General features: G+C 34.5%; 5 protein-coding genes across 23 annotated transcripts in view; 2 read left to right on the top strand and 3 right to left on the bottom strand.

The window, feature by feature from the left end:
* Positions 1 to 6,419, top strand: part of LOC128888529 (uncharacterized) — a 382,487-nt gene extending 376,068 nt beyond the window's left edge. For 8 of the 12 annotated variants that reach the window (XM_054145475.1, XM_054145473.1, XM_054145474.1 and 5 more), the window contains one exon: positions 2,024 to 6,419. In XM_054145475.1, coding sequence (XP_054001450.1) covers positions 2,024 to 2,277 — 254 coding nt within the window. In that variant the 3' untranslated portion in view covers positions 2,278 to 6,419. Of the gene's footprint in view, positions 1 to 82 lie in introns of all 12 variants that reach the window. The other 4 variants (XR_008460283.1, XR_008460284.1, XM_054145476.1 and 1 more) reach the window with 4 other exon arrangements.
* Positions 5,788 to 19,348, bottom strand: LOC128888627 (CD63 antigen-like). Of its 4 annotated transcripts, XM_054145682.1 has the most exons (6): positions 19,146 to 19,348; positions 7,472 to 7,660; positions 7,156 to 7,332; positions 6,791 to 7,003; positions 6,602 to 6,699; positions 5,788 to 6,050 (listed from the first exon to the last, which is right to left on the bottom strand). In XM_054145682.1, exons 1-5 carry the CDS (start codon positions 19,203 to 19,205, stop codon positions 6,625 to 6,627), a joined length of 714 nt encoding a protein of 237 aa, XP_054001657.1. In that variant the 5' UTR covers positions 19,206 to 19,348; the 3' UTR covers positions 5,788 to 6,050; positions 6,602 to 6,624. The 4 variants fall into 4 exon arrangements, with proteins under 4 accessions (XP_054001657.1, XP_054001655.1, XP_054001656.1 ...); XM_054145680.1 differs by having other exon boundaries at positions 5,788 to 6,699; XM_054145681.1 differs by lacking the exon at positions 19,146 to 19,348 and adding an exon at positions 16,426 to 16,686 and having other exon boundaries at positions 5,788 to 6,699.
* The window catches only part of LOC128888612 (tetraspanin-3-like), a 22,813-nt gene continuing 15,147 nt past the window's right edge, over positions 19,307 to 26,972 (bottom strand). The window contains exons 1-6 of one of the 5 annotated variants that reach the window (XM_054145647.1): positions 22,431 to 23,102; positions 21,267 to 21,455; positions 20,936 to 21,100; positions 20,567 to 20,785; positions 19,589 to 19,738; positions 19,307 to 19,441 (exon numbers count right to left, since the gene is read on the bottom strand). In XM_054145647.1, coding sequence (XP_054001622.1) covers positions 19,349 to 19,441; positions 19,589 to 19,738; positions 20,567 to 20,785; positions 20,936 to 21,100; positions 21,267 to 21,344 — 705 coding nt within the window. In that variant the 5' untranslated portion in view covers positions 21,345 to 21,455; positions 22,431 to 23,102 and the 3' untranslated portion in view covers positions 19,307 to 19,348. The other 4 variants (XM_054145644.1, XM_054145648.1, XM_054145649.1 and 1 more) reach the window with 4 other exon arrangements.
* Positions 23,248 to 24,400, top strand: LOC128888645 (protein FAM177A1). The gene is made up of 3 exons (XM_054145708.1): positions 23,248 to 23,509; positions 23,572 to 23,694; positions 23,785 to 24,400. Exons 1-3 carry the CDS (start codon positions 23,435 to 23,437, stop codon positions 24,040 to 24,042), a joined length of 456 nt encoding a protein of 151 aa, XP_054001683.1. The 5' UTR covers positions 23,248 to 23,434; the 3' UTR covers positions 24,043 to 24,400.
* Positions 24,649 to 26,972, bottom strand: part of LOC128888537 (uncharacterized) — a 3,737-nt gene continuing 1,413 nt past the window's right edge. The window contains exons 4-8 of the mRNA XM_054145492.1: positions 26,371 to 26,906; positions 25,891 to 26,263; positions 25,491 to 25,816; positions 25,191 to 25,425; positions 24,649 to 25,086 (exon numbers count right to left, since the gene is read on the bottom strand). Of these exons, the coding sequence (XP_054001467.1) occupies positions 24,724 to 25,086; positions 25,191 to 25,425; positions 25,491 to 25,816; positions 25,891 to 26,263; positions 26,371 to 26,906 (1,833 nt within the window). The 3' untranslated portion in view covers positions 24,649 to 24,723. The remainder of the gene's footprint in view (positions 25,087 to 25,190; positions 25,426 to 25,490; positions 25,817 to 25,890; positions 26,264 to 26,370; positions 26,907 to 26,972) is intronic.

The raw sequence follows: 26,972 nt of genomic DNA, 5'->3' as shown, positions 1-26,972 counted from the left end.
CACGGTCACAAGAAACGGAACAAGAACACGAACGCTAGAGTAGCCCTCGCTGTACATAGCCTTTTCCACGTTTTCTGTTCAGATGGTAGCTCCTACGCGGTGTGCTTTGATTGTCACAAGAAAAGCTACGTAGTTCGGCTTAGTGACGATCAGTTTCTGTAACCGACATGCCAGTTGGGAGGGATCGTTCCGCCGGGACCTACATTTCAACGTGAACTGTACGGCTACAACGGATTTTCCATTGGCTTACTAACCGATTATTAACCAGAAGACGTTAGAACGAACTCGCTACGGGTGTCACCTTTACGCAATTCCAACTTTGCTTCCATAGAAAGAAAAAAGAAAAGGAAATCTGGTCGAACACCGCTCGAACGGTTTTAACACATTACGAACACGCATAATTTCCAACGGTAACCAAATATTGTTACATATTTATTTTGTATTATTTTTCGAGGATTGTATCACGATTCGTTTGCACGTTGATAGAGAACTCAATAGGAACGCTCGATGAAAATTTGTCCGTAATGTGTTAATAGATTATTATTTTTTATTTTTTTTTTCTACCTACGTAACGATGATCTAACTCTACTAGGGTAGTTTAGTAATAACAGCACGTATGAAATTTGTACGCGTATATACTGCTAAACACAAACGAATGTCTTTGAGGTCGTTCTAGAGATTGGCTGTAAATTGTGTAAATAAGTTTCCATTGTTTACGAAATATTGTCATCGCGTCGAGTCGGTAACGCGTCTGGAATTGCGTCAAGGGCTAGTTAAAGCAGTTGCTGTCTCTCTCATTCTATGTAAGATTGATACTTATCGAATGTCATTGGCAGGTACTTGACTGTTACACGATCATTGTTCATTCGTGCTATTTTTACTCCGATGGAACTCTTTTTCATCAGAACTGTCTCCGTCATTCTTTCTGTTATCCACCATTTGTCTTAAACTATTATAACAAAAATCATACCTAAGTCTTGGGTAGAAAATATTGAGTATTTGATGGTCAATTTCTGTATTTCAAATGCAACAATTGTGCCTTTTATTGCACAAATCGATTAACTCCGTAAAACAAAAAGTTGAGAAAAGCGATGAAATGGCCTCTGAAAGAAATTGTTTATTATTCAATGGCCAAAAAAATGTTGTCGTTTATTGTTCGGGAAAGTTATTATAAATATAAAATGTTATGACTATACCAAGTGCTTTGGGACTTAAATTTAGAATTTTTCAAAAAGTGGAGTCAATCAATTTGTGCAGTGAACAAGTGGATCAATTGAGAACAAAGATGGAAGACGAATGGAACAGCAAAGGTGGCCGGGATGAAGTAGGACTGGTGACCTTGAGCGACCAATATTTTCTGCCAAGAATTGTCAAAGTGTCCCAGATTATATTGCGTATTCCAGAGTTTCGATTTATTAAATTAAAAGCTGCGATAAAAGGTACAAAGTAACTAAAGTTACGCAATAATTTCTGAGACAGGCTAAGAGTATCATAGTTCCTAACGCAGTAACCTACGTAGACGTCCGCATTATTTCGTTTCTTTCAATCACTCTACATATCACCGGTGGCAGTCGAACGGTATGCGCATCTGTACACTAAGCGAAGAAACCAAAGTTTCTTTTCTACTTCAGCAATATTCCGTTTTGTATTTTTATGTATAATATATCAAAAGCTTTCGAAATAAAACCAAGCATGCGATTCGGCACGCTGTTCGACCGCCACGGGTTCCAAAGTTGTAAAGTCGCGCACTTGCCAATGCGAAGTTCCCTGAAAGAAAGAGCTATATCCACGAGAGAAGTTAACTGACGATCACGCATATGACAATGACGATGGAAGGGCGGAGAAAGAGATGGATATAATAAAATGCAATAGTGAAGAGTAAGGGAGAGAAAGAGAGGGACGTGATACGTGTAAGAGTGCTAAGCCGAGCTACTCTGTGTCTGCTAGAGCCGGTATAGGAAGAAAGAGAAAAGAGATCAAGTGAGGTCTGAGGCATGTTGACCCGCTGCGCTTGGTTTCTCAGCATCGGCGGCCCAGGCACACCGTGTGCTGCGTTTGCCGTCCACCTGGGGCTCGTCGAGGCCGTCGATCATTGGACGAGGTGACGACTTCTTCGTGCGATACGGGGACAAGGAACGGGAAGCTGTGGCCTCCTTCGACTTCCTCGATGAGATCGTGCCGCCATCCTCGACAGGCTCCAACGCCAGTCTCATCGACTTGGATGACACTCCGTCTGCCAAGCTTCATAGCGACATCATGAAGCTCTCCCCGCTATAGAATCAGCTTCGAGCCAGGAATCTTCTCTGAAACTAATCAAGAACTCTTGTCGAGGATAGACAAACCGCAGAGACGAGCAAAATTCATCTAGATGACAATTTTAATTGATGAATCCGTCACTTGGTGAATAAAAATTAATATTTGAATTGCAGAATCGAATATTTCCCGTAAATATTCGTACCCTCTATGTCCATTGAAGAAATTTGTTTAAATTAAATGGTAGATTTGATGTTTCCAAGTGTACATATTTATAATGAAAAATTCATTTGGTGATATGAAAAGTATTTTTTAATTTAATGAAACTTCTTCAATAGACAAAGAGGGTATGAATATTTATGAGATTGACTGTATGTATTATTCGAATAAAATTTTGCCCATCTCTGGCGTATTGTTTCGTTTGATGATCAAATTTAATGATCCTTTTTGAGAGCTTGAATTTTCTTTTAGTTACAGAAATCTGTCCAAATATTAGAATGCTCCCAGTTAACACAACTAAAACAAGCGCTAAAATTACTGGCACAGCGTTGGTGCACGAGACACAGGAATAAAATAAATTAACGAACCAAGCGAACAAACGTATGTATTGTGATTTGTCTATCCGTGATAAAACTTCTCAACATGTGTGTCTTTCTGGTCTCTAGCTACTTACAGTTTCTTACTGCATCCTTATTGAACTCACTGTCGAATGTTTGAATCTGTAAAAAGGGTACTCGTTTTCCTATAAGTAAGAACTATCGATCTTTATCCAGTTACGTCTTCGGTGCATTAAAGTTTTTGTACATCCTTAAACAACCAGTATCGAAGGTAACTAAGACTAAGAGCATCATTAACTTGCTTTCTTATATTATTTGAAATCTTCCTCTTATTAAGATAATCGGTAAACTGTTTATGATTAGTAGACGTCATCGCGTCTACGTTATAAAATAATGTAAATTCTACATTGCAAACAATTTTCATTTGAACGATGCGGTCCTTTCTCGATTACTTATTACGCCTCTAAATAAGGGGGCGAGCAGAAGACAATTACCGTACTTGAAATGTACCCTTGCTCACAAGATGGAAGTAGATTTCTTAATTACTATATGTATACAAATAACACTGGAAGTATGAGTAACTTTGCGTAAAAGGTGGTCAAAACACTATTAGGATGTAGCGTGTACAGTGAATACAATTTACCACGACGAAGGAGACCCTCATAGACTGGTAACTATGACCGTACTTCGTGCTGCAAACTTGATAAAAATATCATCGGGATCGCGTTGAGTATCTCCAATAGAACTTCCATCGATGATCTTGTTGACCTAGATCACAATAAATAATAGTACGGTGACTTTATTAAAATCGTTTTTCAACGTGCAACGAGTATTTTGTCATTGAAATCGCGCACAGGCAATTTGACTTACACATCTATCGTTCCAACAAAACAATTTTTGAAATTTTGGGGAGAAGTTAGTTACCGATAGAACCAAGTGCGGCTCTAATACATTTCGTTAATTAAAAACGTATCGACGTTACGTTGAACGAGTGCAAGTGATAGAGTAACTGTTTCTATATTTTTCAACAAAACATTTATGATTTAAATGTAACGCGGTGTTGCGCGTCATCTTCCGAAACTGAGCTTAGAAACTGTAGATTAAGATTATCCGACGGTTTTTTATAAATACGACTTTCTACTGTTCCCTGGACGATCGTCGTTAAAAGTTAGGGATACATTGTAACCTATTATTATTTGCGAAAAACACGTATTACAAGTGCGTATTACTTCCGTTCCGTCTTTAGCAAATATGTATTGTCTCCCAGGCCTGTCGCAGGATGGGCCAGTCGGACCTTACACTTACAGGAGCCTCGAATTTACATAAGAGATACTTAGGACATTTGTATGCTCTCGTAATCAGCTCACGATTTAATGATACTAATAGTTTTGGTACGAAAAACAATATTATCGAGTTCTTTTTTTAAAGAGCCCCTATGCTTACAACTTCAGATGTCTTCTTTACCTGCGGGATAATGGACAACTGCAGATGAACTCTTGATCGCTCAACACGAAACATAAATTGATTGTAGCATATTGTAATTTTTATTGAATAGATAACAGATCAAAATAAATTATATATTAATGGACGAGTAATTGGACATAGAAAATGATAGATGACGTCTTAGCATTATAGACGAGTTGAATTAGAACGTGTAACGATGTTCTTTGTACCAAAAATATTATTTATAATACAAAATGGTTCTTTTTTTTGTCTGAAATATATATTTGGGGCCTCTAAAGGTAAACGACCTGGCCCTCTGTTAAGCTCTGAGAGGTCCTGAGTCTATGTATCTTGTGAATCGTAAGATAGTCCGAGATTCGAGTGAACACGTGAGTTGTAGGCTGTAGAAAGAAATGAAACTCGCAACAAAGTAGTAACGTTACGATCAAAACGCCGTACCAAGTAGATATTTCGTTGTAATTTGTACGAAATTTACCCTACTCCGAGAACGTGACGTTTGGAATAACGATTGATTTGCGTTTGGTCAAATTACTAGGGATAATATCATTAGTCCGTATTAACGTTAAGATGATGAATCGATAGAAATCGAGATATTTTACACGTAGACATATTAAACACGATGGATATTTTCAATATTTGAAACGAAGACTGTATGGGTACAAAGTTGTCTTTTGCGTTCAACCGTTTCTACGCTATTCTTCGTACCATATTCGTAAGTCTAACCACCTCTGTTCATACATTAATTGAACTGAATAGATAAGGCACGTATGACAAAACCGGAAATCCAATTTTACGTTGTCGCGCGTAATCAACTATAAAACGGATGTGTCGTATATAATTTGTATCTAGTTAATCATAGAAATGTTATCGTATTGTATTACTAATTTTAATATTTAGTGACTACAACGAACAAGTTCCGACGAAAACAACTTTTGTCCTGCAGTCTCAGAGTAATCGGTTAATGATATAGATCTAAGTTACACGTAAGTTACATTATATCGAGAATTCGATTACTAAAGCACTGCTCCCTCCCAATCGAAGGAAAACAACTACCAGGAAATTGATCAATATCCGTAAAATGTGATTGGGAAAATTTGTAAATAGTATGTATTATAGCACAACAGATGTAAGTTATCCTCTCTTGAACTTAATAAATAACGACAATATAACGAATGTAAAGACGCATGATCGATGTTCAATTTAGAAAACCGTTCCTATAAAAATATTATCGATATATATTATCAGTCCATTTAATCGTATCATCTATTACGATAGACCCGTAATTCAATAAACAATTGATTAAATTTACTTACGTCGATGTTTCATTTGCATGTAAATAGCTGTGATAAATATATTCGATTACTCGGTTAAGAAAAATTAGAAATACGATAAATTGTACACATAAAATCCTACAAAAATCGGAAACTCTATTATTAAAAATGTACGTTTAAAATTTTATTTTCTTTATTTAACGAAGCCGCCATATTGGTCATTTTAAGGACGAGGAAACAGGTTAATTTGGACAAAACAGATTTTATTAAAAGAGAGATATATATGTAATATATCATTCGACATTACATTTCGAAAAATAATAGTGAATACGTGCTGTACAAACAACAATATGAATTGTATTTTATAAAAGCATCTGTAAGCGATGTGTAATACTTATCAAAATATTATTATAAAAATATTTTTTTATACAATCGCGAAACTACATATAACACGCACTGTGATTTAGTATTTCATTATCCAAGTTAGAATACTTTAGAATGTAACCTGTAATTTAGAAAATTCCAATTATAATCCGAAAAAATTCCAATTACTGATTAGGATCGTTGGTAAGAAAATATTTTCAATTATGTGCACAAATGCTAGGTAAGTTGTATGTTAGATATACATGTTATGTAATTTGACAACATGAAAAAAAAATCACTGAGTCTCTAGAAATAATTTGCACCGGTTATTATTATTATTATTAACATTATTATTATTATTATTATTAAAATTAATATTATTACTATTGTGTTCCGTATATGGTAAATAAAAAATATATTGAAATTAATGGAAATATCAAAATAAAAAATACATTAAATAATATGTTTATACATTCAATATCACATATAAAGGTCAAAGCTTAAACAAAAACTATATTTCAAAATAAAATGAAAGGCACTTCCCCCGCGTCTCGTTTGCGCTTATTTCCTATCATTTGTAAAACTGTCTAAATTTGTTGCATTACAATATGTAGTTGCTATCGTCACTTATAATCGAATTATAAATGATAGAGTAGTGTTACAATTATATTACTATTTACTTAATGTTTATACTTTTTCTTATGCTCGTTCAACTGTTACACCCTGTAACCTCTGCGTTCCGCATTTTTAATGGAGTTCGCTAAGCAAAGCGCGAAGATGATGCCAACCAACTGAAACACAGAAAAATAGATTACACGTGTCTCAGTCACCCAAGATGTATTACCGATCATTCCAATGATTAATAATAATTAACGAACTCACCTCCACCCCAGCGATACCTATAGCGACACTGCCCAATACAGTTCCTGCAGTTCGAAGGGCATTTGTTAGTTGCTCCCCGCAACCATTCTTATATGACTCTGAGATAGAACACATTTCTCCTTCTGATTTTCCGCAACAACTGTAGGGTGGGTTACCGCTATAGTTACCAAGTTTACGATAGTCATTTGGACCGTCAACGCCACAGCATTGGAACTGTAACAAATTTCACATTTTGATAAATGATCAAATTATCACCAATAAATAACAAATGTTACGATATTTACAAGTCACATGCAATCAACGACGTAAACAGGTACAAATGTACTCGGACCAGTTTAACGACGTGCAAAAATGCGGATACTTACGCTGGCTTGAATAACATTAACAAATTGTTTGTTTTCTTCATTTAGCGGGTAACCGTTAAATATCTTTCTGTAATTGTCTACAACATCGACGCCGTTTTTGTCATTCTTGACAACGACGAAGGCGTATACTGCAACAGCCACTTGTATAAGCAAGATGAAAAGGAGACACGATGCAAACTAAAAAAGAGAAAAGAAATTTATTTTTTATTTGTATCACATTACTTTCAGTACATATTGTACAAGTTTTCCATAACTTTCGTTCGAATAATTGTCCAAAGTATTGTTTATAATTAAATAAGAATACTTGTATACTTACTGTAACAGTCATGCAATGACTTTCCCGAATCGCGCCGCAACATCCGAAGAACGAAATCAGGAATATTATGCTACCGACAACTATCAACGTTATCGACGGAAACATAATATTCATGTCGATAGATTTGGTTACATTTGAGAGCTGGAGGTGTACTACGACACCGATGGTCAGGATACCTAAGCCACATACCTGCAACAGGTAACAATTTCGCAAATGAATATTTCAATTCTTTTAGGATTCCAGTTTTGTATACTACAATACGAAGTAATAACTTTCTGAAATACAAGCCAACATTAACCAGTACAGTGTTTATTGAAACAATTGCTGGAATTATACCGACTGTCGGTCATTGCATCTGCATCAAAAAAATGTTCCATTTTTTTAGAAAGTATTACATATACTTGTAAATTTTATTCTTAACAATTCATTAACGCCTATTAACTGGCTTTTCAACATGGAAAGAAACATATTAATTACACATCTAATCGCCACTAGTCTGTAAAGTATTAACTACAAAACATTTTAATCTGTGCTTTCGCTTATCTATGATTATCTATAATTTCGCTTAGATATTAAAAAATTAATATCTAAAAAGTAACAGGTTGAGTCAGAATCAGTGCATTGACGATAACGGGGATATTCGAGATGGACGAAGTTATCGTTCGACCCTGTCAATCGCTTGAATCCTCGAGTTTCTTGTACTGGTTTGGAACCGAACACTAAAGAGATACTTGCGCCGCAAACAGTAGGCAGTTATTACGTCACATTGCACAATATCAACCGGTTGGCATTGAACATTCTATACGCGGTGCACTATGGTTGCGAATATCCTGCACACGAATTTAGGTCATGTTCCAGGTGCGAGCCAGATGGTTCAACGTACTTTCAACAAACATGGCGATATTATAGTTCACTTATCCTTCGTATTATTTTTTTAACATAGAATAAGAAAAACTTATAGCCATATTGTTGAAGTGGACTGAAATCTGTTATCTCTGACACGTTTAAATAAACTAATTTAGGTGCTTGTTTAGCAATTTTATGATAATTAATTATTGCGGTACTTTTTCAATTATCTCGCGTGAAACAGATTAGAGCATTTCTTACTAGACGAGTGAGCAGAATTAGAAGATGTAATCATAAATACAATAATAGAATTACTGAAAACACTTATGGTAATCCACAATGAATTGCGATAAGATTATCTTTTTAAAATATTACTTAGAAAATCAACGATTATGTTTAGCGGAACACAAGTGTATCTCAATATTCAGCAAACTTAACTCATTTCCACGAAAATTTTAAGCAAACACTGGATGAGATAATAATTTCTAAAAATAAGATACAATCACACGACTATGATTAATAATACAAACAAATTTCAATATCGTTTCAAACTGATACAAAAAATAGAAAAAACATTTAATACCAGGCGTCAATCTCGAAAAATTCTTTTCATAACTTTTACAAGATGCTACAATTTCAAAAAGTTCCTGTTTTAGTCTTTCACGAGGATACAAGTCCAAGTAACAAATGTAAATAATACTATAGAATAAAAATATTTCTAATAATCAGTGTCTACGTGAATTAACTCAAATGGGTCACTCACTCTCTACGTTGTATCCTTGACATGATACGGTTATACTTTTCCTGTGCTTTACATACCGGCAAAATTGTGATCGATTCTGAGACGTGTATGTGTGCGTTCTTTAATATCAGCGCACAACGTGAATTTATCATTTGACATCTGCCTTCGACTCTAGTTCTAGGGACTTCGTACGTCTCGTAACACTTACCAGAAAGTAGTTCTTGTGTTAGTTCGCTAACATCGTTTCGTCAGCGCGACATACTTTTACAGTACGTTTAAGCGACACTTTTTCATTATTTAAATAGGGGAAAACGTGGAAAACCGATAAAATCAAACGTGGCTACCAGGAATAAATATCTGGCTATCTGCAGAACATGGGGTATTACTTAAATTTATTCTGCACAACTCAAGGTTCAATTTTTAAATAAAAAATGCAATAATACACTGTTTGGTTATGAATTATTCAGCAATAATTGTATGCTTAAGTCTTGTTTTTTCACTGTTACTTTCATTCTTGATTCTTTAAATATTCAAATAAACGAACAACATTTATTCGATCGTGAAATATTTACAATTTATTTCTGCTTATCGAATACTATAATTTATGATTCATGTAGTTTAGTATACTCAGTGTCGATATAAATATTCATCGACTGGTGGTAATAATTAATTAAACCAATTTACCGTGTATATTTCAACATCGGAGATGGGCAAAATTATCGTTTAAATAATTTGGAACAGCGAATGAAACAAAACAACGTTTTATTTGTTATTAATTGAACAAAACTTTGAATTTAAAATGCACAATGAAGTCGCGATCCATAAATCCATTATTCGGATAGAATGTTGTTAATACCTGTTCGACAATTATTTTGGATCGTGCAATCTTTGAATCTAATTTAATTTTGAAGTCATTTCGTGGAATTTACGGTTTCAAGCAAAACAAATTGCTAAAGTCCGACTTTATCTGATCGTTGTGATCACATGTTACGACAACAACACATCGTCGAGAGGATAGATTTGATCGCCAAACTGGATGACATCATCCTATTCGCGTACAATATATCTCTTACCAGCGACTTCCTCTGGCTGGAATCACGTGCGTCTAATGATGGAAATAAATTTCGCTCTCATCGACCTCGTCTCAACTGCACGTTCCACAGGTTGAACATGTATTTAACAATCAAAACTCAAATGATGTTACAAAACTTTTGTTCGAGATACACGATACAAAAATGTAGTTTAATCTTTTAAAATTTCTGCACAGGTATGCACAATAAACTGTATCGCTGAAAAACACTAATTAATGAACGATGCTCTAATTAACGACTAATTAACGATGCTCTAAAAGTTATATGTAGAGGCTCAATTAATTAAAAAATTAAAAGATGATTCTCCAAATGTTTGGAAATAATTTGGAATTTTCTCGATCAGTCATGTAAAAAATGATCAATAAGAAAAACTAAAAGATTTTTCCCAATATTCCCTCCATGTCTGCCAATTTTCACTGGGATAAACAAATTGCTCTAAACTCTTAGAATAACTAGAGATTCATAATCGCTTGGACCATTTAAAAATCTAGACTATCGTGGGTATATACATTCACGAGTCTTTGTCATACTTGTTGGCGAGCCCCAGATGCATTTCCCAGGGAAATCGATAAGCACATTCAAGTATGATAAGTATAGCGTAGTAGGTTTACGAGGAGTCATCAGTTATTTAAAAATACAGTGAACGCAATATGATGAATCGACTCGATTGATAATCGCAATTCAATTTCGATAAATATCTGTAACACCTTGCCGACTGAGAGCCAATTAATCATATTATCATAGTGACTAATGCTTTATCTACATATTACTGAGAAAGCATCGTATGCTTCCATCATTGTACGAGTTATGAAATATTATATAAATATTAATCTGGAAACAATTCTGACAAATAAATTAAATATTGTATAATGCTAATATTATAAAAATAATAAATATTGAATTTATGTATGCGACCAAACGCTACCGGTCGGTAAAATGTTAATCGACTTTTTCCCATGGTAACCAATAGTTTATCTATTACATGAATTATGTAATATTATATAAATATTACTTCGAAAACGATTCTGCTAGATAAATTAAATATTGTATAATGCTAATACTGCGAAAATAAAAGATATTATTAAATTTAATTATACGTTCAAACGCTACCGGTCGGTAAGTTGTTACCGTATGCTAATAGCGTCATTGACGAGTTGTTAAAGATACATAACTCAATTGGACCCTAATTATTATGCACTCCACATTACTTCCACGTATTAATAGCTTTTAGCGGAACTGTCCACTGCTTATTTTTAATACTAATTAACATCGTCAAACAAACATCCTCAACAGCGATTATCTTCAATTAAATAATCATTTAGAGATCTTCGAACGATTCAACATCAAAAGTCGGACGAAGGGAAAACGTGCTTTTCGAACCAAGCTGTTATTTCATTCGTCGACCTTCGAATTTGTCAACGTATAATTCAAGCTTTACAAAGCGAGCTCCCCAAGTGACAAAAACCTGTTCGCTGTTTTGAAAAACGTGCAACCTTGGATGTATGTGACTATGGCGAGGACAAAAGGACGTTACGTCTCCGAAAGTTATTTTTTAAGTCCATACACACGTGCATATCTCTCGAGTCTGTCGGCAAATAGTCGAAGGAAACCACACGTGGATGACTCAATAGTCTTCCACGAAAATGCTGGCGGTATAATATACACCTTGGGTCAAAAGTTTTAATACTCGCGGATTGTCTACGCGAGAATTTTGAAGTTTCACGTTACCTAGCATGCACAAATGAAGTGAATAATATACAACGAACTTAAGGGGGCATTTCACTGTGAACGCACAAAAAAAGCATATTTTCAATCATTTTTTTCTCAGGAATTATTCCATAAAATTGAATGAATGTTTTTTCCCATTAAAGGTATGATTAACGAAAGTAAATAAAAAAAAATATTTTTTATAAAAAAAAAATTTATTTACTTTCCTTAATCATACCTTTAGGGGGAAAAACATTCATTCAATTTTATGTAATAGTTCCTGGGAAAAAAAGGATTGAAAATATGCTTTTTTTTGTGCGTTCACAGTGAAATGCCCCCTCAATTTATACCACCTTTAGATCAATTGTACTTTGAAATATCGATAGCTCTTTCCTAATTTAACTGATATAACAAATTCCAGGAACCGTGAATGTGATAAATACCTCGTGGAACACATGGATATCGGAAAATAATTTGTACCCATTTTTTCAACGAATTGATACATTATCTGACTATTTTTGGAATTAATGATATCGTAGACACTTTCTCGAAGATGAATTCCCTTATCGCCCACACCATTAAACCTACACGTTCCGCAAGTACGTCGAAAATTGAAGAGGGCAACGTACTTCTTATCTCTAAGTGTCTCTTAAGTGTCTACTATCAATTCATTTTAAGGTACGGTAGCCTAAAAAAAATATTCGTGTGTTGCGAGCCATTCTGCATCTTGTAACGATAACTTATAAGGAAAATTATGATTATAATAAGATGGATAAAAAATAAATTTACGTAGATGTGGGATAAAGCGTGTATTATTATACATTGAGTAACTCTCATTAGCAGACTGCGAATTTTATGCATTCATAACGTGCAGTAATATAGAAAGCATGTATAAACTATAAAGTATACATAATTCTACAGTAAATATAATAATATTGTTATTTCATTTTGCATAAGCGCACTTTTGGTTATATTTAACATGCTTTTATTAGATTAATTTACATCGATGCATAACATGCACAGTCTACTCGTTAGGATCTATACTCGTAGAAAGGCGTTTCTGGGTAGGTAATCTCTACTAAAAAGGAAATCGTGTCTGAATCGACAAAACGAGGGAAATCCCGGTTGCGTAATGTGACTTTCCTCGTTGGTATCAAGGAGACAAGAAAAGAAGTACTAAATTTAAGAAATAGTAAACCTACAATAAAAGCACAATGTTAGTAGTAATTTCCTACAATGTGGAATGATATGGTTACACGTGATATAGATAATTTGAACATTATCCAATAGTGAAAACATATTTAACACAAAGTACAGATAAATACAGATAAACCTCGCAATACTTACTTCCCGTCCAGTTTGAAAGTAGACGATAATTTTCAGCCATTTGTTTAAATTATTATTTTATACTTTAAAGAAAATTTCTTATTAGTACAACTGGATAAACAAGACAACTATGTACGCGAAGAGGCGTGTCACTCAACGTTGATCAAAATCTATGACGCACGTGTTATCGAGAGTCGTTAAGTATCATTTTGCAGCTTTTCATTGTGATCAATATTTCCGTTAATTTATTTTTATTGCACTATACGCCACAGGTCGCAACCTTCTTTAAAACATCTTTCCGCACTCTTTTCTTAGGATCCAAGGATGGTAACCTATCGTGCATGTGGCACGTTGTCATAAAGTTCGAACGCGCAGAGGACACTGACGTGCTCTGCACGTCTTTCCGGTGCAAGCTGGTTAAACCATCACGTTGTGAACCGAGTGATAAACGTGAATTCATTCGTAAGGGGGAATGCTATGAACGGCGAGCATGGGGAGAGGGATCGGATCGGGACGATCTTCTTATTCTAGTATGGTTGTCGGATAAAACGTTTTTAGAATAACGTCGTGAGTCACACGTTTGACCCTGTTTTACTAGTTAAGAGTTAAAAGGAATTATTGACGTCGCATACTTCTTTCAATACTCCGTTTACAATGATCTTTGAAGAGAATAATCCTTGACTCGATGCTCAATTATACCAGATGTAGGCAACATTTTATTCGAACATTTTATTATAACAATTGTTCTAAATATTAGGTATAGAAATTCTGTGCCTCTACGTTCAACTATTTATAACTCCAGTTGAAACGGATGACATTTACTCGCCATTTTGGTACAGTAAAGTACGAACCTTCTAAATCATCAATGTATCATATCATACACATAACTTAAGTCTCAACTTGATAATCATTGCGATGGTCATCAGTAGGCTGCAGATTTTATGCATTTATGTTGGACAATAATATAGAAAACATACATGAAACATATATAACGTACGTTGAATATATTCTACAATTATTATGATAATATTGTTACTTCATTTTGTATAAGCGCATATACCTTTCAGTTATGTTTAGCATGTGTTTATTATATTAGTTTACATCATAAATGCATAAAATTCGCAGTTTAATCATCGGGTTAGGACTTAGGTTATATAATATACACATGTATAGATTCACTGCAATGGAGATCAGGTGGAGAACTTAGATGATTGGTAGTTCAACATGACATTCTATGATTTAAATTATAATTTCGAATAGATAACGAGTAAAAAGTTCGTTATCTTTTATTCGTTCGAAATCATTGCCGAGATAACTCTTCTCCTATCGCTGCTTTTGAAGTGCTAATATTACGTCATCCCGTGCGCTTTTAACGCTGCAACTTCCATTCAGATTTTTAGACAGCCTTGATTCCCCCACGGTACACCTACGTGCCAATTATTGTTTCTTGCGGCAACACCTTCGTCATATTCTGCACGTCTTAGAACTTAACTCCGTTTTATCTAAAGCTACCGGTCATTTACAATTTTGTACCACTTTGTGCCAGGTCCGTCGTGGAAGAGGAAACACACCAATTGCGTTGCCGTGTTTTCGCGTGTGATATGTGGTCGGTGTTGATACGCTCGAAAATGACTGGGTTACGTAAAAGAATCTCGCATGAACCGACGTAATTTCTTGTCGCTTGTAGTCGTCTGCAATCTGGTTTGAAATCATGTATTTGTTCGTATGTTGCTTCTACTGTTGCGATTTTAAAGTAACGTGCAGCAGTTTTAGAAATAATGGTAATATTAGAAGTGATAATATCAGTGATAATAGGATGAATCAATGGAACAATGGCAAACAGGAAAAATTATTGTCACTGGCATACGCCCATCATGAATGTTTTAATTAACGATGCAGAAGAATTTAAGTGATTAGATATACTAAAAAAATAAACAAAAGGAAGCTTATCGTGATTCATTAATTTTTCATTACAAAATAATTGCTATTGCTGTTTGCTTTGAAAAACATCTCAGATCGAATTGTAAAAGAAGTTTGACGAACTTCTTACGCGACTAATTATCATTGAGAGTGAGCGTCGTGTGAGGCTAGATTAAATTATGAAAGGAGTTTAGTTTCACGCGAACATAGCGGAAAAGTTCAAGAATGCGTGAGTTCTTCTAAATAACATGATTCACAATGTAGGGAACTCAATACGATGTCTCGGTTAACGCAGACCGAAAGACACGAAACGCTAACCGCTGGACGTTTTGTTTCGTAACAATTGATACACGTATCGCGGGACAATGTAGTTTAAACAAAAATTGTACGATTTACTACGTTTGAATCGTTTCGTAAAATTGTCGACAGGTAAAAGTAATTACGTCGAAAAGCAGCAATGTTTTACTATTTTTTATTATTTTCCCTCAATTATCTTTCTCTCGTTCAATATTTTTTCTCTGACACGAGTCAACGCGTGTCTGATAAGAAACATAATTGTTTTCAGAATCGTTATAATCGTACGTTCAGACGTGACTTGCTGTTGAATAAAAAAATAAACAGACAAGGAAAAACATTTGTGAATCGAGTTTTTTAATGGGGATTCGTATGTTGTACACGTTGGATAGGTTCTTCAAGATGAAGCGCGTGAAGTCACGTTTTAATTAAACTATAAAATGTGAAGGATGCCGTAGCACATACTAGCCCTTGATAAAACGAGGAATTTAGAACGGAATTACATTCAGTTCCCCTCTGACCATGGAGAAATGACGCAGTTTCGTTGCAAAGCAGAACACTCTGCTTAGAACGCCTAGTAGTGACGCCACGATGGCTAGACACTGAAACGTGTTTTTCTCCTCTCAGTTTGCACCACCATAATCCCCTTAATTCCTGTTTCCCTCTACCTCTGTGTTACAAAAAAGATCTGTCTCAAAATGAATACGAGGATTACCTCATTCAATAAATATTCCCAAGATTTTCCAAGTGGTTCGTATTTTAATCTATTACAGCTAATAGAAGAATTCAATTTTTATTTCTTTATTATGAAAGCGTTGCATAGCCAAATTCTAATTTATTTTTTTTTCAACGTGTGACGAGTGGAAAAACATTGCTAACGTGTCAAAGTTTATATAATTTCGGTTGTTAAAATGCTCTAGTTTCGGATTCGAGTCTCAACCCAGGAATCCTGGGTCTCTCTTCAAATCACGTGTTCTTATTCTCCAGATTTAACACAGAAAACGTACCAAGGACGATCTATTACTTACTGCAAAGATAAAATTAAAAACAAACAGCAACCACTTTATACACGTAGAGACACAGCTCATTTTCTCTTGTTTCAGTTCCTAAATCGATGTTAAAATCGACTCAGTTATTCGGGTTTCCAGCACGATCGCACAAAAACAAGAATAAAAAAAAAAAACACTAAATCGTGGCAAGGACGGCGATCGAGACGATACGCAACAAGACGAGGACGAGGCGAACGTGGAACGAGCACTAAAAACACAACGGTGCGTCGTGAGCCGAAATACGTGAAACGAATCTCTCTCCCTCTCTCACTCTTGCTCTCGTCCCCATCTCAGGCATCGTTCGGAATTCCCTGGCAACCAATGGCTCGTAACTACGTCACTTGTGCAAATGTATTTCTCAAGAAAACTGACGTGCAAACGTGCTGTAAGGAAACTGACGAAAATTTCCTCTAATGAGAATTATTAGTCTTATAATAATTAGTCGCAGCCTCGCGATAAAGAAAAGAAAATAAGTAGAATGTATACAGTGGGTTTAATGATAAGGAGAAAGATTGATACTGGGAATTCATTCTCTGAATATTCTATCCAACATTGATTTGAAAAATCTTTTTTTTTTTTGTTACGAACCGTGTCGCATGTATTTTTTGAACTCTTCAAGTTAAGGGTGTATTCTAGTCTAGAGCATTTTTAGTTGTTTTTTTTTGACACATATTTGTTTACATTTTGCGAACATACATAACTTTTTGCAGGTAAAAATAATCAAAATTAAACGTAGTACAAGTGATTTTGTACAGGTGTCGACACCGTACTCTTTAGACGTCCCTAACTTCGTTAATTTTTCGAATTCAACAAAATTGTTTGGCAGACGTATTTCCGAAGGTCTAGACTTTGAGAAAATCCAAAAGAAATCGATATTTTGAAAGTTAGACTAGAATACCACCCTTAAATCTGCATATCCATATAACCCTTCGTGTTCACGGTACTCTATTCTATACAAACCAGTTTCAGGCAACATATTGTTATTATAATGTCAACTGTGTGATATTCTAAAATTTTTTCTTGCGAACTTGGTATTCGATAATAAATATTCACGATTCTTGTTCTTATATGAGGAAGTCACTAGCTTCGCCATTATCAAAGACACCCTTCTCTTCCTCTCTTCTTTAAGCAAACGTTTTGGACGTTGACCAACCTAGTGACTTTCTCCTAGGATAAGATAAGAATCAATGTTGCATATACACGGTATACACGAACGAAATTAAAAAGCCGATACCTATCTGAAAAAAATCGCTTTTCTAGAAAATGGTGTCGAATCGAATATCAAATAAATGAGAATTTAACAAAAATACATTTAATTTTACGAGTGTTCTTTTCAATTAAGTTGAAATTTAGTTTACATGAGTAAACACTGACTTTCTTCGTGACATACACTTTTGGTATATGCATAAACATACTTGAAGAAGTGCGAAGGTATATAGAATTTATGGACAGAAGTTCGAAATATTGAAATCTAGTTCTATGGAATACAGCACAGTACTCTCCTAACATAAATAGAATCGCTATATCGATTATTTAATACTATATACATTTATCTACTTTTCCTGATGTAATTTTATAGAGTAGGTTAAAGATAAAAAAAATATGCAATTCAAAAATAATCTGAACTCTCAAAAGTTAAGGTCTGAGTTAATACTCAGGAAAACTAAAAAAAAAAGAATTTATATCTAAAATTTCCTCTAAGAAATTAACATCGAAGTAAAACAATAATAAACAGAATTATAAATTGAATTTCTGGATAATAATTTTCAATAACAACGCGTATAGAATTTAGAATGGCGATCATCGATGAAATAATTGTGGTAAATATAGTTCTAATTATTTTGAAATTACTGAAATACGTCGTTAGTATTACATTAACGCTGACAATTCATGAAACTATTAGGTTTTTTTTAAACCATAATGGATATCCTTATCGTATGACTCACGCTCTATTGCAAACATTGGCGTATGTTTAATCAACCATGTGTGAAAATATACTGACTAAGAAATTATGACCTGTTCCACACAGATATCTCCACCCATCAATATCATGCAACAATTAAAATAAATGCGATATCAAATTCCGTACCTAATACGTCAGTAAAACTCGCACAGTGCAATGACGAATCGTTACTGTGTTGTAATGGAAATTTCCACGTGAAATAAAAAAAGACGTACAATAATTCCAGCATAAAAAGTCATAAATCACGTATGGAACGATATATCGAAACTCAAGTTTAAAAACATCGTTCACGACGCTAGCCAAAGATAATAATGAAAGGAAATCTTAGCAAAAGAACAACTGCGTAAACAATTATCTTGAAAGTATGTTTATCAATCAGTATTTAAAAATAACACACGAGATAGGATGCTGGATGCTAACCAAATACGACGTAAAAACTTTCACTTTGTTCCATACACGATGAATCTACAGTCTTTGCTACGTTTAATGAATTACCAGTAAGTCCTTAGATAACGAAAAAAGGACAACAGCTATTCAAACAATTTATTTTAACACTACGGTATCCGTCTCTCAGCGTACAATAAACCGATCATGCACTTGCGTTTCACGGTTCGATTACAAATAAATAATAAATAAAGCGTGTTAAATCGCTTCTTGTAATCTGTATACGATGTCCTAAACGCTTAGTATAAGGTAGTAGAGATTTTGATACTTCTTATAGGTAGTTTCGACTTACCGCAAAGATGAAATTAAATATGAAGAGTAGGTATTTTATCATCCCCATTCCGCAACCCATCTTTGTAATTTTCTTTTGCTTGTTGCTTTTGTAGCCAGAAGAATGTCGGTATACCAAAAAGTCGTTCAGAAGACGCGCAGAGACGCTCAACAGGTTAGGTTAGAGACGGCACGAATAACAACTGCGGCACCAACGTCTCGTGTTCAACTGACGCCGTGACGCGATACTATGCGAGAGAGCCGAAACGAGTTCTCATTGTAAGTTGTAACGCGCAATAGCGCCGCGCCCGCCTTTATCTGAAAAGATTAACGGAGACTCTATACTCTGCACAAATATCGAGGATCATCGTACTGTTCGAAACGAGGCACAAAAAATATTAAAACCGTTAAATTCGAAAAGGTAACTTAACCAATGGTATATTATTGAAGTAAAACTATATCTACTTTCGAATCATTTGCGTAGCAAACACGTGGCATAGAGATGTCCCAAATAAGGCTAGGTTTATTCGTCGAATTCTTCTGTGTTTGATTATTCGGAAACTTCACTGATTCATACACCTCTTCAAATATGATTATTATTCGATAGTATTTCCGCTGGAAAAGTCTTATCAAATAAAATCCAAACATATATTTTATTATACATCAAATATTGGTCTACAAGCTGGGAATTGAAATGAATCACATTTTTAATGGAAATGAAAGTAACCTATTATGGATTAAAAATAACTAAATTGTTAAAATTTCAAAATAAATCGAAAACGTAAAATAAGAAATGCATATCATGTTACAAATATTTACTTTCTGTATGGACACATGGCATACATCGTTCCGGATTACTGAAAATTACTCTGTTTTATATCAGGAGATCTACAATTGTACATTTAAGTCAGACAAACATCACTCACACTCTCTTTATCAGTACTGAGGAAATGAATTCGGTGATAATAGCATATACGTGTTCTTACGCTAAATCTTATACAAAATATCATTCCATTTGAAAAATTATCTTCGAACTAAGGAACCTTGCGTTAAGATCGAATATTTTACAATGTGGCATAATTTTATCGCAGAATTTCACAATGTATGATATAGCACCAGGTATTATACGAATTCTACGTATAAAGTGATACGTGACATATTGAAAGTAGCATAATTATACATTTCTATTGTTAACATTGTATATATTGTTAGTTTCTGTAGAATTCTTTGGCTGCTGACTGAGAAGGATATCGTTCGTTCCCATATCTTTGGATGCTCGCGCAAGCATTTGCGCAGTCGCAATTAGATCATTTCTCCTTTCCGTAAATTCCCGACATGCTTTCATATAACATGTCATACATATTATGTAACCTACCTGAAAATTAGTATAATAATTCATTAAAATTAATTTGTTCGTTAGCAATTAAACATTTCTAATCTTACCTGTAATAATACTGTACACAACGCGAGCAAAAAAACGTGGAGGAGGATCGATCTAGTACGATTTATTACTACTTGGTGGCAACCTTTTGCGTACATTGTATTACAGGTGCCTATACTATCGTCAGAATTTGCAAGTACCGACGTAGTATCACAACACGACCAGGGAACTGCGTCATGGTCGCGATAATCGATGGGTCCGTTTACTCCACAGCAACGTAACTGAAGAAGAAATGAAAAACTGAAGAACCGAATAAATCCACAAGTTTCAGTTAATGCATTCCAAAGCTGTTGGCTCTGAAATCGCACCCCTCACCCATAAATAAATTCTGAAATAGTAGTAACGATGGTAAATTAAATTTTAATATTTACCTTGAAATACATGCGATCCCAAGAAGCTTTATCGTTCGAAACAGCATGTTCGAATACTTGATTGAGATAGTCAACTGGTAATACATCCACTCGTTCGTGCCTTACAAGAGCCCAAATCCCAGTACTCGTGTTGATAATCGTAACGATTATTAGCGCTAAGAAAAACTGAATGCGAAACTACATGTCTTTCTATCGTTATTGGATAAGAAAGAAAACTGTGTAACAATTCGAAATTTACGTATATCATCGCGAGAAAAAAAAAGATAAGTAATTTTTGTTGTCGGTATAACGAATAGATATATCAACTAGGAATGAGCGATATATTTCTTACAATTATGACTTGACTTCTATTTGTGAAATCAACGAATTGCCAGGCGCACCATGATAGCAAACATGTTACCAGGCCCATCACTAGCAGAATTGTTGGTGAACCGCATACATGATTAGGCGTGAGAAGGGAATATTCATACAGTTGGTATATGAAATAACCAGCACATATGCTCTCTACGATACCACATACCTGGGAAGAAAAGAAAAATTTGTGTCACTTCCCAATGTATTTCTACCTGATATTATGCGTTAATACATCTGATAAGCGACGATGAGCTATTTATCTAATCTTCGCATTATTTTTAATGACCGAGTAAAGAACATTTCGAAAGAGATACGGAGTGATAACAGATTACGAAGCAGTTACTACTTTACTATTGGTATTTCCAGTTCGTAACATATTTAAACTCGAAAAAAGACCACTTTGTTGTTTTTGATATTAGACGAGATCTAGAAAGAAAAAATAATAAATGTCGACCATAAATTGATCACGCGAGCCCTAGAATTACTAAAATTACTAACGCTAGAAAAGTAGAGAGAAAAATGATTCGAATGCGATTCAAAAACCGGAACAACGCGATTTTTATAAGATCGCCCTTCTCACAACGTAGTTGGTAGTAAATTGGCGGGTGTCCAATTTCACGACAAATCGGAGGCTGGTCACCGACTGCTGTACTTTTAATAATAGAACAACGTCCAAGAACAGAGCCGAAAAAGAACGCGAGGAAAAATGAGAAGAACATGATACTTGATGTAATTCCGATAATTGAAATAGAAGGCATTCCCTTGGCTACACAACACTGAATCGGTATAGGTTCATTGTGTGTAAACACTCGATGGTGCCGTTTACAGTTAGGGCAAATATACACTTACACCGACGACAATAGCACCACCGATGAGAAAGTAACGCAAGCAAATGAGCGTCCGTGGCATCGCGGATTTGTGAATAAAAAAAATATCACTTTAGCAGCCTGTACATTAACGTAAACTTAGAAAAAACGAGAGAGATTTCACAATAGAGTAACCGTCGCCACGGTGACCAAGCGCAAACCTCAGGCCCGAACCGTCATTCCCTGTAGCACTGAACAACAAAACACACAGTCGACTGCGTGCTATTTGTCTTATCGATAAACCGTGTTCATCTCCGTCTCAAATCACGACATACATTTTACATCGCAACCGTTTCCCTTCGTTTCTTCTTCTCATTTTGGATACTTCCTTTGTTCGACGTGAATTACAGTTCGTGAACTGTTGCTTGTAGCTGTAGGGTACCCGTAGGTGAAAATACGTCGAAACTTGAAGGAGAAGCGATGAAAGCGGCAGGTGTCGCATTTCGATCGTTAATTACAAGGGGATCGATACTTTTGTTTTGGTTTATTATTGCTTCTACCATAATAGTATATCGATATTGAATTTAAGTGCAAGACAGAGAGTACGTGTACGTGAGAGAAAACTGACTAGGTTGCATTGCTGGTAACTATGTTTTGATTATGTTATCGACGGAGCAGATAACCAACGGCGGTTGCATCTATATTCCATCTATGCTTCTGTTGCAAATGCTCTTTTTAAGTAAATGCGATGTATTTCGAGCAATACTTCTGAGTATAAACGTGTACACAGTTGCTCTTGTATAAAACAAATCTGAGAACATTTGGAATTTAATACAATTTATATTAAACATCTAGTCTGCCATTAGTAATTTCATTTGTAGATATAGACATAGAAAAAACAAATTTCTTTCGTAGGAGAAAAAGTAGTTTATAGGATTTTTCTATGTAACTATTTTCTTCTGTAAAAATTAATTTGTTGGGTTATACTGGTCCCCAATGGTAAAAGTGGCGCAATCTATGGGCGTTATCAAACTCGTTCTTCTCGTACGCAAACTATACCTTCTTGCACCTCCTTGCTAGAAAGTTGGTAAAGGGAGGGGGAGGGCGGGGGGGGGGGGGGGTACGTTGACGTAATGTATCCCTTTAAACCACCTTAAAGAGAACATATTAAATGGACTTTTGTCCAGACACCGTCTGCATATTTATCAATGGGCTCCGAGTGACTCATATGAAAAGAAGAACTTGTTATTATCGTTAGATGACATCACGCGTGGAATCTGTTAGTGTTTGTAAACAGTCCTCGTAATTATAGATTCTGTCAAAAATTGGGGTATCCATCATGGGTCCAGAAAAAATTGATGCTTGCGATTTATCCGACGTTGTTTTAAACGAAAACAGTAGCAATGACACGCAGGTATGTGACGCAGAAAAGTAAAGTAAAAGTTTTGTATTTACAGACATTCGAAATGATTCTAGGATTTGAAACCAAAAAAACGTCTGAAACGTATATTGCATTTTTCGGATGGCGATTTAGAAGAATATTCTGAAGATGAAACTGATAATTCTGAAGAGAATAAAACAGTCAATCATATAGATCCAGTTAAGTTTTGTTAGCAATCATTATGCACCTTACTTAATTTAGGGTTCCATTAGTGTATTTCATGTAAAATTATAAAATGGAACTTCCAGAAAACACTTAATTGGATACCTTGGGCTTGGTATCAAACAACATGGGTTGGCACTAAGATATTGGATGGTTGTGATTGTGCAGGCGAATGGTTGGCCAGTTTTTTTGGTATTACATCTCCAAAATATCAATTTGAAATTAATGAATTCTATAGACAGCAAGCTCTCGAAAATGAAATGACACATAAACAGGATTTAGAGATGGGTGGATGGAATGAACGTAACAAAAATAATCTTATACAGGACAATAGTGTACAATGAAACAATGGAGTTATATTTTGTAATATTTATTCACAGAATTGTTTATTTTGTGTTTATTAACATAATTCTGTGTTTCAACATTATGTGTACTGAAAATTTGTGGAACTGTTACAATTTTAAATATTTTAGTAATTATAATCACTTATTAAATAGTATGTGTAAAAAAAGTTTTGCTTTTGAAGCATCATAAGTATATTAAATTTGTTACATACATGTGTAATAGTATACAAAATTTTAAAAATATTATCAAAATGTGTTTCATCAATAGAAAGTAATATCATAAACATATGTTTATGGATAGCTTAACAATACTGCTGATACTTAAATCTTGAAAAAATATACAGATTGGACTGAGCTACTTAATTGTCTTATTATATAAGAATATTATTCTAGGTTACTGAATATAGAAAATTATAATGTTTTAGCAACTTTTAGTATTAAAATACATTTTTATATAAACCTTGAATACCAATATTGTAATAAATCAAAAGCATATACATGTCACTAAATTTAATTGCATTTAACCAAACTAATTGTTTAATTGTAATTATCACTTTTCATATTATAAATTGCCATATACTTGCTTTCAACACAGCATGTATCTGCAGGTTTGTATAGCAGGAACTGATACTTGTTATATATAAATATGAAAAGTCTTTTATCTTTTAAAAGTTCGAAAAATTATGATTCTGGTACAAACCTATGTAAAGCACTAGTCAGGACTAGTAAAGAGCTTTGAAGGCCCTGAGGTAAATGCCTTTGTAACCATGCACCTTTATACTGTTCTATGTGTGCCAACATTTTATTTGCTACATCGGTTCTAAATGTAGGTGGCAGATTACATACTCCCAAATTAATTACTGCAAGACCCATATTGCTATTAGGATTAACGCCAACGCCAATTAACGTTCTCCCAATTTTGCATGCCGTTAACATTAAATCAGCGGTCAATTGAAGTTCTTGTATTTCCATTGACGCAAATTTTGATGATAAGTTGACCTCGTACAATGAATGCGAAATGCGTTTAATTTGTTTTGTCACTTTCTATTAAAAACAGTCGGGAATATTATTTTGTCCGTAATCGATCTAACTATACTATCTAAATGTATATTTTCCTTAGATTTAACGGTTATAATTTTTATACTTACTGCAAATAAATCAGATGAAAGGTATTCCAAATTAACATTATCTGGATCTGTTAATAATCTATACAATGCCGATCCTCGATTATCGGGAATTTGTTGTAAATGTTTTGCTCCTTGATTCTTACTTAAAGTAAGTACCAAAGTATCTAAACGTCCCAATTCTAGTATTGCATTTCCAAACTTACATTCTGAATCTTGGAAAATATGAATATCTAGCAGCTTTGTAATACACTTTTGCCTAAAAAGGTAATGTTTTTACTCTTTTCGTAAATATATAATAAGGTGATTTAGTAAAATTATTACTTTGATCCAAACACTTCAGATATTTCGTAATTGTCATCGACGCCCATTTCTATTTCGCTAGCTGGATTCCATGACAATCCTGCTGCTATTAAATATCCAATCCAAGCAAAGGGATGTGGAGTAAGATGATGACTCCCAGACCAATGTGCTACTACTATGCCTACTGAATCCTGCTCCAGAGAAGTTTTCACTGCATGTTTTGTATTTGCATAAGTTGATGCTGGACATCCTGCTAAACTATTATAACTGGCTGTTCCCGAACTCGGTAAAACATTACCACCCGCTATTCTAAATGCTTCTGTCCACTCAGAAAAATCATAATCTGCCTATAACACGAAATTTGATTGCTTGTAATAATAGTCACTAGTACTTCAACATTTTCTAACGCGATGTTATTTACCTGAAATCCATATTCAACAAGAATAATGTTGTTAGGTATATTATGAAATTCTGGCTTGGAATGTAAACCATTTGAACAAAGTAGCAAAGTTGTACTTGAACTCAAATTTAAAATATGCCATAATTCTTGAAGACAAGAATACGATTTGTATACTTCCGACATATCTGTTTCTATAGTTTCGTTAATCGACAAATTCAAATCAAAATTATCTGCTTGAACGAGTAAACTAGCTAATCTAGGCCCAACATGGACATAACTTAAACTTGGAAATACTGCTAATAATTCTTGGAATATAGGCCACATTTGTGATAAATGATGTTGACCTACATTAGAATCAACATCTAAAGTTGGAACTAAATATAAATGTCGATCCCTGCAATAACAAATAACGTTTTACGGATACAGTAGTAGATCGAAAAAACATAGTGTAAGAGTGTTACTACTGCAATCCAATATAATTTAACACAAAAGTAAACAAACCTGCAGTAACGGTCAAGAGTAACCATTTCAGATTTTGAATAACAAAGTTGCCAATCACAATTTGGAGTAAGTCTCGAATAGAGATGCAAATAGGATATTTTAAAGGATGACCATAAATCGATCATGTGTAGTAAATATTCTAACGTAGGTATGCGACCTCTCGGTGATATATCTAACAATATACCACGGTGCGAGAATCTCGGTTCATCTTTTATAAAAACAGGTTCAATTTCACATGCATCTGGCCTACTGTGATTTTTACTTAATCGCAAAATTTGTACGAATGTGCAAACTGCGTAATGTAATCCAGCTAAACTTCCAGCACCAACTTTAATAGTGTTCTGTGAGATGTGTAACTGATACCCATCAGGTTTATTAAATAACTTTTTATTTACTATACATTCGATTCCATTGTCATTAAGTAACTTGCCAGAGCTGGGATGCACTTCACCAATTTTTACATCATGACCCAACTCCAATAAATGAGTCCTGCTAATTTCCCAAACATCTAGTATTTTGTGTATAGATTCACTACCCTATGTAACAACATAATATATCAAAGAAATGCAAGAAGTGCATATGACAATAACAATTATTTAATT

Source organism: Hylaeus anthracinus, unplaced genomic scaffold, assembly GCF_026225885.1.
Source record: "Hylaeus anthracinus isolate JK02 unplaced genomic scaffold, UHH_iyHylAnth1.0_haploid 11994, whole genome shotgun sequence".
Classification (NCBI taxonomy): Eukaryota; Metazoa; Arthropoda; class Insecta; order Hymenoptera; family Colletidae; genus Hylaeus; species Hylaeus anthracinus.
The sequence above is the reverse complement of the archived record's forward strand: the minus strand, read 5'-3'. Positions and strand labels throughout refer to the sequence as shown.

What these genes read in the sequence shown, in the direction of transcription:
- LOC128888627 (XM_054145680.1), bottom strand. Translation starts at nt 19,205, where the DNA reads ATGGGTTGCGGAATGGGGATGATAAAATACCTACTCTTCATATTTAAT. An exon ending in TATTTAATTTCATCTTTGCG is followed by an intron (nt 7,661 to 19,145) that starts GTAAGTCGAAAC and finishes TACCTGTTGCAG; the next exon opens with GTATGTGGCTTAGGTATCCT. An exon ending in TAGGTATCGCTGGGGTGGAG is followed by an intron (nt 6,700 to 6,790) that starts GTGAGTTCGTTA and finishes TCTGTGTTTCAG; the next exon opens with TTGGTTGGCATCATCTTCGC.
- LOC128888645 (XM_054145708.1), top strand. Translation starts at nt 23,435, where the DNA reads ATGGGTCCAGAAAAAATTGATGCTTGCGATTTATCCGACGTTGTTTTA. An exon ending in ACAGTAGCAATGACACGCAG is followed by an intron (nt 23,510 to 23,571) that starts GTATGTGACGCA and finishes AAATGATTCTAG; the next exon opens with GATTTGAAACCAAAAAAACG. An exon ending in CAGTCAATCATATAGATCCA is followed by an intron (nt 23,695 to 23,784) that starts GTTAAGTTTTGT and finishes TGGAACTTCCAG; the next exon opens with AAAACACTTAATTGGATACC.